We start from the raw sequence: 12,453 nt of genomic DNA on the forward strand, positions 1-12,453 counted from the left end.
CCATGTATTCTGTATGTACAATGTATAGGTGGTTTTGCATATGCTACTCCATGGGGATGGTTGTTGCCTCACCATATACCCTGGGTTTACCTGTAAAATCCATCTTCTGTCATTTGATTGCATTTAGTTTTTGTCCTGTGAAATCACTCACAATTAAAGAGGTCAACATGTCTTTTCATCGTTTCTCGATAAAAATGTTATTTCAAATGTGATAAGACAACATAAGTGACATCATCTCATGCAATGCATCTTAGAACCAGAAATTGACTATACATGACGACACATACATGTATATATGTTGTATTGGTTTGTGTTTTTCAATAGGAAACCTGTAAAGACACATTTATATGTGAGAATGAGATGGTGTGCAGACTTTCTGTGTTCTATATTTGATGCACAGTAATGAATTGTAGTATTCCATCTACTCAGTAAAATGAAATTATTCAAAATAGCAGCTCAATATACAATCCATTTATGAATGATATGGTCTAGCTGCTATATGTGCCCGGTGGACTCAGTTTTCTATGATCTCTCTCTCTCTCAGTCTGTCAACACTGAATAAAATATCCAATTAACATAATTAGTTCTATAAATTATAATGACAATGAATTAAATATAGATTAATTGAAAAGAATTACTTTCCATATGTGTGTACACACATACATACACACATACATACACACATACATACATACATACATACATACATACATACATACATACATACATACATACATACATACATACACACACACACACACACACATACATACATACATACATACATACAACATACATACATACATACATACATACATACATACATACATACATACATACATACATACAACATACATACGTACATACATACATACATACATACATACATACATTGTACATACATACATACATACATACATACATACATACATACATTGTACATACACACACACACACACACACACATACACAGTATCTAAAATAAACTGAACTTAAGCTTGTAGGTATATTCATTTTATGTATATATAAATTACAATTTCCAACCCTCAGAGCCAAGACTCTTGAAAATATACTGTGTTTTAGGAATATTTTGTGGTAAATGATAACTTTACAGGAATAGAATATATCTAATTTATTGCTGACAACTATATCCTGAATAGGTACAAAAATAGTTTGAAATATTTATAACATGAGTAAGATAGTATACTTTGAGTGATGGTTTGCAGAGACAGTTTTCAGGGCATGACTTGAGTCTTTGGCATATGACTGGATATTGATATATTAGACAAGTAATAATGGATATGATGCAATTTGAATAAAAATGTGAAAATTGATTTGTATGCTTTCACTGATGAAGAGTTATTGCAGTGACAATTCATTTCTTGCATAGTAGTTAGTGGGGTGGGGGGGGGGGGGGGGGTATGTTGTTGTTGTTGTTGTTGTTGTTGTTGTTGTTGTTGTTGTTGTTGTTGTTGTTGTTGTTAAAAGTCCACTAACGCTTTAGTGTGAAATTTTGAGATAGACTTAAAGGGGCACAAGCTGAGCTTATGTTTTACAAGTAATCATTTTTGTTGCATATTCAGAAGATATTCACAGTCTTCTACTTACTGAAGCATACTTAGCCATCACTTTCAATTAACTGAACTCAAACCTGGTATTAAGATATAACTTATAAATTATCCGATGACGTAATTTTTCATATATATAAAATGTCAAGTAAATACCTACCTTGCAATGAACTGTTCTAATAATGCCAGACGACAAGAGTAATGTCATAGAAGGTGTACATCAACATTAGCATTATACAGCAACAGTTTATTCGGTGGTTATCACTTGAGTAAACAATTTATGAACTCAGCTTGTGCCACATAAGTTTATACTGGTATGTGTATAGCGCTGCTAGCACACAAGCACACTAGGGGTGGAAGCTGACTACATATGTCTTGGGGCTAAATTTTGTTGTATAATGAAAGATACCTGTAATTCAGTGAAGCATTCTTATAGGCAGAACTCAAACCATGGTATTTATGCATGATGTACAGATGATTTGATAACGTATGTCTAGGTGCATGCATACATATAGAGAAATATCATATTATTTCAAAAAGACCAGAATCTAGGAACAAATGATAAAGTTGGTGAGACTGGAGTACATTGTAACTTTGTTATTCCAAGAAATTTGTCCTTGAGGTGCATTCTACCCAAAAGATACAAGTCATATACTGTTCCATAAAAAAATAAAATTTGTTCATTTTTTAAGAAATTCACTTCATCACCTTAGAATGTCATGTGTGTTAATCTTTGTAAAAACTCACACATCATATCACGGGATCAGTATAATATGTAAATCTGTATGGATAGGAAGAATGTATAACAAATATATTATTTTACATAATTAAAAAATAATGTGTTATTCAAATGTCAATGTATATAACACAAAGCATATTCATGTACTGAAAATGATAGCCAAAAAAAGAGATTTCTGAATTGGCCAAGACGAGAAAAAAAGTAGACTGTAACGTTTGTTGTTGTTGTTGTTGTTGTTGTTGTTGTTGTTGTTGTTGTTGTTGTTGTTGTTGTTGTTGTTGTTGTTGTTGTTGTTGTTGTTAAACATACATGGTACATGTAAATACCTGTTTGTAAGACAGCCGCTAATCTTTCATTCTAAGGAAAAAATCATTGAAAAGTGAATTGAAAAATTGATTTCAAAAGTGTAGTGTTTAGATTGATGAAATTCAACCAGAAAATACAAATGTTATTACATTTAATACATTTAAAATCAATACAATTTAATTTATGTACTGAGACAAATCGTACTGGAAACGTTACAGATTTTTTAATGAAGTTTGATACATTTAAAGGTGTTTAAAGTATTCAAGCCAATTAGAACAAGAAGGGAAGTGTTGCCATCAGAGATCAAATGTTAACCATTCATGCAGACAAATAAAGGTATAAAGAGTGACACCGCAGTGATAGTTACCATAGTGATGACCACTCAGTAAGAGTTCACCTTGGTGGTGCCTTGAATTCTCAAGCTACATGTAACAAACCAGGTGCCTTGAAAGTAAAATAAAGACCTTGTTGTGAGTGATATTGCATTCTGTTTGCACTGTAGAACTCTTAACTAATTCAACTTCTGTTTATTTGATCATCTCCGAGTTCTAAACAGGTTTCTTTTGCAGTGTGTTTTTATTCAGGGATGTCAAATTTACCTGAGTTCTCAAAGTATTTTACCAGGGTTCCCCCACAAAAAATTATGGTACATATATACAAATTTATGCAACTTTTACCTGATTCTCCCTCTGTTAAGGGTGTCCAAACCTAATTGGCAAAACACTGTTTCATGTAAAAAAAAAAAATTTAGATAGAGATTGCGATGACATGGTACATCTACTTCAGAATATTAAAATTAAGTAAACTTATATATTTCTTATGTTTAATGAAAATGTAGTTTCATGTACATGTAAAGCTATCCTTTACAAAAGTTTTTTTTTCTTGACCTCAGCGTTTCACAAGAGCTAAGTGACCTCAGGTGTTTTTGAGGTGACAGTCTCATAATTCTTCATACCGACTCAGCTCAGTGATTGCATTGTGTTTACAGCTACAAAGACAGGCAGTAAAACTCATTGTTGACTCGCAAGAATACGACAGAAGGTTATAAACTTTTTTTAAAATGCCGCCCTCTGATTGCCCATTATAGCAAATAATATCGGAACTTTGATCGTCATAGTATATATTCATTTGTTCCATTCCAGTATGTACATGTACTAAGCAAGGGAAGGGAAATATGTGAAATAATTTTTAAAAAACAGCTTTTGAAAGCCGGAAAACTATTAAATTTATGTCTATGTATAGCCTAGGAAGTGTCAGCTGCACTTCTCAATTTAAGTGGATGAGGATTGGTATTTATTTTTTATTTCTTACTTGGAAAATTAAACGTAAAATAACATATGCCAAGTCCTAGTTTGTAACTCAATAAATTGCAAAAGACTGATAAGTGTGTAAAAAGTTTGTTATTGTACGTATAATAACAAATTTTTTACTAATTTTTTTAACATTTTGCAATTTATTGAGTTACAAACACAGACTTGGTTCATGTTGTTTTACATTCATTTTTCAAGTAGGAAGCCATGATAAAGTTGTTTTATAAATTAGAAATTCGAAATAAATATCCAATCCTCATCCATATGGCCATTTTAAGGTATACTTGCATACAAGGTTTGCAAGGTATAAAAAAAGTGAAATTTTCAGTGGTTTATTTTTAACCCTGCCTACCTATTATTTACATGAATACAGTTGCCATGTGACAGGAAAAAAACATAATCCTTCCTGTCAGGTTCTCAGAAATCATGTTATGTTTTTCAACCATGATCTAGGTCACATTATTTAGTTTTCATTTCCCCATTGCACATGTACATATATTCACCACGACTATATAGCAAAAATAAGACAATGTTTTTGCTAATATTATGGAATTTTAATAACAGAATTGGGTAAAAATGATATAGTTTACCATATATTTTACTTATTTTCTTTGGGGGAACCCTGGTAAAATGACTGGGACCTTGGTTTGATTTTACCTAAAAGCATAGCAATGACAAAAATAAAAAATTATATGGAACCCCAGTAAAATGAGTGGGGAACTCAGGTAGATTTTACATCATTTCAGCCCTTTATTAGCAAAAACACTGGTAGGGAACCCCAATAAAGTGACTGGGGAACTCATGTAGATTTTACTTTGGCTGGGGAACTCAGGCAGATTTTACCTAATTGCAGCCCTTAGCAAAAAACACTGAAGCACATTTTTCTATCCAATACAATTTGCTGCCACCTTACATTAAGAAATATGATTACATAATAATCCATTATTCAATTCAGTGAAAGTATTCAGACTAATAGATATGCAAATTACAAAAGAAGCTTTGTTACATGTCAGGAAGACAATTGCAACAATTTTCCAGCTGAATGGACAAAAATATTTAGAGAAAAAAATTTGATCATTTGCAATTCAAATTTGTGAAGTTGTGTAAACGTAAAGGTATTGAGCAATGTTCACAACCCAAAATGTGATGACAATAACACTGATAAAACACTCACTGAACCAATCCTGTATTATCAGCAGGAAAGCTACAACTTACAAATTATGTTTGTATGTCAAAATGTACAGTACATTACACCTTATACTAAGCACAAGCCGAGTTGTTAATATTCAAACCAAAAATACAGTATTTATTCCGTGATCATTCTATGTCATGACAATGTATGTCTAAGTTATTGGATCTGAAGTGCTCAAATGTCATTCGTTCTGTGGCACTTGAAATATGAGTCAAAATTTCCCACTTTTTCATGGTGTATGCATGAGGAGGTATAAATATTGTTATTCCCCGATATTTTTCTTCTTTCAGCCGAAAAATACTTGTGACCGAAGGGTTTGTCATTACTTGTGTAGCGACTCATAGTGACATGGCCCCTTAGGTCCCTTGTCTTGTCTTCGGCTGAACGAAGACAAATATTGCAGAATAATATAACTATTTTCTAGAGTATAGAAATATTGTCAGCTCCAGTATGTGACTATAGATTTAGGCTATCGAAATCTGGAATATGACAGAGTTTCAGACAGTTTATGACACTACCACATACATGTATCACAGACCTTTGAGGCTTTCAGCAACAGTAGAGTGTATGTAGTTTCTAGAAATGTGTGGTATTTCCCTAGGCTGTTTCAAACCCAGTGAAATATTGATAAATATTAGTTATAATTTCTTTCTAAAATCAAGTGAATAATTTAACATATTTGAAAATATTCTTCAGCTCTTTAAAATATAGCAGCAAAATCTGTCAAAATCCAACACAAAGAAAATTGAAAAAATAAGTACACAAGTTTGCAGTCATGTACATGTATTTTGTGGCGGATGGGTGTGTTGTGAAATTTGAGTTTATCGAACAACATCCACACTAAACTAGGCAATATAACATTCGTGATCAGAATATATAAAAGTTGATTTTTTTAAGTATATGGTTACAAAAACTTTACTGCTGTGAAATGGAAATAGATGAGATATATTAAAAAGTGGAAAGAAATTAAGTGAAGTGTTAGTCACTATAAAAGATGGAAGTTGAAACTATAAAAGATGGAAGTTGAAACCGATCATCAATCAGTGTCTCTTTAATGATAAAGTTTTCATATCTTGAAAAATGAGACCATAGCTGTATGTCTTTGCACACTTGAATGGTTTTCTTGATCTCTGCTTCAATCACACTGTTTACTTTATGTTCTTGGTTCATAGTTTGACAGTCTTCGTTGATGATGAAATCAGTTACGTCTTGCACTCCTTCATATGTATACGTATATGCAGTAATTATAATCCATGTATAATATACATTCAACAATGTTTTTTTTCTTATCTTGATTGCAGTCACATAAGCCTAAGAATGGAATATTTTGTTTCCTTATCAAAGAAGCAAGAGAAACCACTGCCTTAGAACTCCCAGACACAGAAAATACATTTGTTTTAAAGGTAAGTTTTATTAGGTAATAATAACTTTTAGTGAAGACAACTATATCATCAGCAGAAAGTGTGCACTAGATGCTAGATCAGTATTTTTGCTAAAATGTGTGACCCGCTAACAGAAAGGGGTAAATTTGGTCAAATTGGCATAGTTCCCATACGTTGTAATATAATTTTGGTTGAGAATCCTGGTAAAAAGTGACTGGGGAACTCAAGTAAGTTTTACCTACTTACCGCCCTCAAAAAACTGACTTATATATAAAGTTATATATAACACTGTTAGATACACATGCACATCAGCCACCTTATTTCATACATTGCAGTATTGAGAATGTCTCTGCAGGTCAGATACTATACTATGTGTATCAAGTAGGTAGAAAAATATACTCAAGTATTAAAACTGTCTGTATATTCAACCGTGCCTGTAGGGAATGGATGTATTTATATTGTAGGCACGTGAATTAATCGGGCATTGACACCACTTCATACACTCCCTCTTGGTACTGATAAAATTCTAACCATCAATTTTCATGGCATTAACAGCGATGGGTAGTTAGGCAAATTGATACATATTCAAGCAATTGACATATACATGTAGTCACCCAATAACTAAGATACTCTCCATAGCAACAGTGAAATGATGGTGTACATTTATATTGTGTTGGTAACAGCAGTGATGGATCAGCATGTGTATAAATATTGTCAAGAAATCAACCTGTAAACTATACAGCTGTGCTATATGCCATTTGTGCTATCTCTGCAAGCAATACTTATGTTAAGACTCTGTGGGAAAGTAATATTTTAAAATTCAACTATTACATAATATAACTTTGCTGTTGTGTCACATTTGAAAGCATTTTATACTATAGACATTATCTTGTTAAGCTTTTATAACATTGTAAATACCCATTTCAAGTACGTTATTGATGTAAGTATGCAAATCTGGACCTATTGGTTTCGTATCATTAACAGTGTTGAAGTGAAACAGGTAATATTAATATGTTGTACATGTATGTGTAGTGCAAACAAAGGGCTACTTATTTTTCAAAAAATATATCAAACTGCACAAACTATTGACATGGAAAGCCACTGTGGGAAATAAAGACAGTTTCATAAACTGGGTTCTGGAAAGTTATTTCATGATTTTACTTCATCACATGCCTTATGTGTGATTGCCAAGCACTGTGTCGAAACTTGTTCCTCATTTTCAGTGTTCAGTTGAGGTTCTCATCATAGACACTCATTGTCTGGTCAGAATTAGCAGAACTGCATATGTAATAGCAGAATATAATTATTCATGAGTCATCATTGCTTATTATAGTACCTTCATATAAAACAACCAGTATTGTAGGTGATGTAAAATCATGAAGTAACTCTCCAAAAGACTAAGTTTATGAAAATGCCTTTATTTTCAGGAGTTATCCATTCATTTGTCAAATTAAGACTCTACATTCAGTGGCATTCAAGAGAGACTGTCTTCTGTGGAAACTTTGTTAGATGTGCATTGCCCCCACATATTACACACATATACTTTTAAACAGGCCGTAGAAAGACTGGATTTGTATCCGCCCAATATTTCATTGCTGATGTCTGTGTATGATATGATCATATTTTGCTTGTCAAGCAATTTATGTAGTCGAGGCTAGAATCATCCCAGTATCTGTGTGATGACAGGAAAGTGAGACACCCACACACATACAAGTTGCTGTTCTGTATTTTAGGAGATTCACACCCACACTACACTTTACACTTTAAGGTAAACTGCACCTCAGGGACCTTTCCTGAAAATTGAAATCTTTCCAACCTTTGCCGTACAGCCACTTAAATCATGATTCTTTGAAAGAAATTTGAGGGTTCTCTGTCTTGTTTACAAGTAATTTGACAATCTTTTAATTTCCCACAGAGTTATTCTGAACATGTAGTATTTGGCGGCCATGTTGGATTCTGAACATGTAGTATTTGGCAGCCATTTTGGATTCTACATGTCTGGCCTCATTTTGATATTACATCATTTGACCTCTATTTAAATAAAATGTGTGTGGTAACCCCTGATATTTGTTTATAGAGATTCTTGTACTAAGTAATATCAAATGTTAAAAGATTTCTATTTCCGATGAAAGTAAAATAAGAAGTCATGTAGTAATTGGTTGATTTTTTGCTCTCTTTTTCACTTTTCGTTTTGTACAGACAGAGAATAAAATGGAGTATGTTATTGAGGCTACCAATGTACCAGAAATGAGAGTATGGTTGAATATGATCAAAGATTGTATGAAAAAGGACATTGAGTATAATGAAGTCAATCACAGGTAGGTTTGATTGCAAATCACAGGGACATGCAGGTCGCAGTGGGAATCACAGGAACATGTAGGGCTGATTTTGAATCACAGGGACATGTAGGGCTGATTTTGAATCACCGGGACATGTAGGTGTGATTTAAGTTTAATCATTGGAATATATTGGAATCTTGGGTACATGTAACTTTGCTTTTGAATCACAGAGACATGTAGATATCTTATATTGAATCACAGGAATGTGTAGGTTAAAGTTGATCACAGGGTTTGCTGTTATCACAGGGACATGTATGTCTTATACTTTGTGAAAACTGAAGTGGTAGGCATGTTTTATCAGAGACTTCAAAAATAATGAAGAGATTATTCAACAAGCTTTCAGTGTATTCAAATAAATGGTCTTGATGATACAATATTTCCTAGCACTTACCTTCTCATGATTAGCATACTGTAAGGACCCAGGATATAAACAATGTAGGTGTGAAAAACAGTTGTCTGTCAGAGTTATAGGACAAAAGAATTCACCCTGTATTTATGTCCCAACCGACCCCACCCCCACCCCAACCCCGAAAAGATCTATATACATTGTACCTGTAAATTCAATGCGAGAACCTAGGATTGAATCCTGGGCCTTTAAACATGGAAAGCATAAGCATCAGTAAATTTGAATCAGAAACTTTCTATATCATAGTATTAGAATGTTGTGTGTGAAACGTGAGAATATTTCTTGACTTTGAGCCCATTTGATATACATATATATATTTTTTTTTCAATTTTCACATACCATTTTTATTCAATATTTGTATTTTAATTATGTATAATCTTATTACAGCAACTGCTCACATAGTAAAGTTGTGTTGTGGATTATGGAACTGATTCATTAAACAAAATTCTGAGTTTATGTTTTGTTTTGTTTGGAGTCCCATATGATGTTATCAATTGAGTCTTTTAAAATATAAATGGCAAACAGATTGTTCCATCCTTTTGTATGGAAACTATTTTTGTCAAAACAAGGCCAACGCTCTTCAAATGATAGTATACTGTATTGTTTCCATGGAAACAGATACATTTGTAAGTGGGTATCTTGTCATAATACGAAGCCTTCAGGTTATAGGAGATAATAGGTATTGATCTGTTGCTGGTTACTCTTGTACAAAGTTAATAGAAGTGTAGATACACTGAAGGTCATAGTTTAAGGTCTAAGAGTGCTGTGTTGTTAATTTGTCTTTCTTGGAGGTTGTAGATTGCAAAGCTTATTTGCCACTAAGTATTACGATTTGTGTAATTATAAAGTATATATTAGGCCAAAAAAAAACAGGTTTTTGGTCAGCGTGAGCATCACTTAAATACCCCTGTATCAGTCTTTTGTGTGTGTGTGTGTGTGTGTGTGTCTTTGTTCAGCCCATGCAGTCTGCAGATTCGTGGGGAGACACAACAATAACCCTCCCTACTTCAGTGAAGACCACTGCAGAGCCAATCATGAACAAGTAAAAGACATCTACCCCACATACACACTTGCTCTAAAGTACCAAAATGAAAAAGAACAGTAACTGTCATAAATAGTAGACTGAGTGACAGGTTTGTTGAGAACTAAAAAAAAAAATAATATAAAAATATAAAAAGAGTCGTCACACCATTTTAGACAAACTGTCCTGACCAGAAACGGTTCTTTTTTTCTTTCTTGGCCTTATATGTCTTTCTGTTTCCTTCACCTTTCAGTCGACAGAATGTGAGTGGAGCACCAAGAGGTAGAGGAGATGTCAATGAAAGATTACCACCAATACCAAGTGCATCAAGAACTTTACAAGACGCTTATCGTATGTAAATGGTTTTACCTTACAAATCTTATTATTTTATATGGGCCTTGAGCCTGATTCAAACAATGAATAAATAAACAAAATAAATAAATAATTTAAAATTTCATAATTTTTGGTCAAAATTCTATTTGTTTTTTTTTCAGCAATATGTATCCAGATTTCATACTGTGCATTTGAAAGTAACTGAGTAATATTTGTCAGTAGAATAATCATCTATGAAGGTCACTTTGTACTAATTTAGTTCTCATGTTCTGGCATTACTATTATCTCTAGACGATCATGAAATGGTGAAACATTTCTCACTTATCCTCGTTTACCATCTCATGGGGACAATTTAGTTCTGTCTAGACATTAGCCCATGATTAGTAACAATAAACAGGGTGATATTCTGGATGTTCCTGGAATTACAAGTGATTTGAGTTAATGATATTCTTGGAATTGCAAGCCATACATGAATTAGACTCTCTCACAGTCCTTGAAGCTTTGCATAAATAGCTAAAACTTGGGTTGTTTTGTATATATCTACTGCATAATTGTACTCATATACTAGTATCCCAGTATCCCTAGCCCTGTACTGTGCGCCCTCATCGATCACATAGAGCTAACATTTTGTTGATGTGTTAGGCGAAGCTCTGAGTTTTAGCTATTTATGCGAAGCTTCGGGGACTGTGAGAGAGTCTATACATGAATGTACATTTCATATCATAGCTAGCCTATAGGTAAACTTTGAAATCTGAAATCTGAAACATATCTCCACAGCCACCTCAGATTTTTATCCAGACCAACTGAAGATTATTTCATAGAGTTTATGTGAAATCTGATACTCCCCATGTCTAAAGGTGACTAGCAGGTGACAACATACCTTGTCTGTCAACCAGCCACAGGTTTGGCTTTGGCACCATGTTGACATATACAAAGCTCAACTGTGTATTTCTCTGTAATTTCACCTGATAGAAGTAAACTGAAATACTACAACACAATGTTGGTTATGAATTATGACAACAGCTTTACATGTAATTCCTGCACTGGTGTTCCCCTGTATGGAACAAAATAGACACATACTATAAAATAGTGAACGACTCAAATAAAAATCATTCTAGTTGCATTTATTTATTTATTTAGTTGTTTTACCTTTGCTTCAGTACAAAAAGAACTATAAAATAGAATAAAATATACAGACAGATAGATAGTGAACAAGTACACATGACAATACAAAATCAAACAAAATCAACATGAAACAGAAATGGCACTCCCCTGTCTTACTAAATAGCTTCCTTAATATGCCAATAGGGGGTCTGGGGGTTAGGGGGTCTGATTGATTTCATCTTTATCTTTACTTATAACTGCCTAGCTTAATCACAAATGTATTATGTTGTCATTCCATTCAACAGCCATTGTGCTAGCTCAAATTGTGACAAGTTCTGAAAAGTTGACAGTGGTCATAGACTTATGATTGTATACAGTATTGTATTGATACTAGTAATTTTTATCTTTTATGTTTCATCAGCAAGCGGCCTCACCCCGATTGCAGCAGCCATAGACAAACCGACTGCTCATGTCACTCCCAACTCTATCATTGCAAACAACATTACTCCACCAGGAACACCACCACAGTTGCCACCCAGGAAACCAGCGGACTCTATGCGTTCAAGACTGTCTAGTGGTGCTTCTGATATCCAGCCGTCGTATGCTGGCAGGTCAGATTCCCCAGCAGTAGGTGAGTCACTGTCTTGTCTTGTCAGTCAGATATGACACTTAGTATTCATTTTATAGAATTTCACTATAGTCATATCTATAGTATCCAAGTTGAGTCAAAGATAAAGATTTAGTTGAATAGCA

The 12,453-nt window shown here is 33.6% G+C and overlaps 1 protein-coding gene across 1 annotated transcript in view; it reads left to right on the plus strand.

Annotated features, from left to right (window-relative positions):
- The window catches only part of LOC144448769 (SH2B adapter protein 2-like), a 28,771-nt gene that overhangs the window by 9,499 nt on the left and 6,819 nt on the right, over positions 1 to 12,453 (plus strand). Inside the window, exons 2-5 of the mRNA XM_078139047.1 lie at positions 6,417 to 6,518; positions 8,697 to 8,815; positions 10,517 to 10,614; positions 12,122 to 12,331. Of these exons, the coding sequence (XP_077995173.1) occupies positions 6,417 to 6,518; positions 8,697 to 8,815; positions 10,517 to 10,614; positions 12,122 to 12,331 (529 nt within the window). The remainder of the gene's footprint in view (positions 1 to 6,416; positions 6,519 to 8,696; positions 8,816 to 10,516; positions 10,615 to 12,121; positions 12,332 to 12,453) is intronic.

This window comes from Glandiceps talaboti, chromosome 18 (assembly GCF_964340395.1).
Source record: "Glandiceps talaboti chromosome 18, keGlaTala1.1, whole genome shotgun sequence".
NCBI classification, from domain to species: Eukaryota; Metazoa; Hemichordata; class Enteropneusta; family Spengelidae; genus Glandiceps; species Glandiceps talaboti.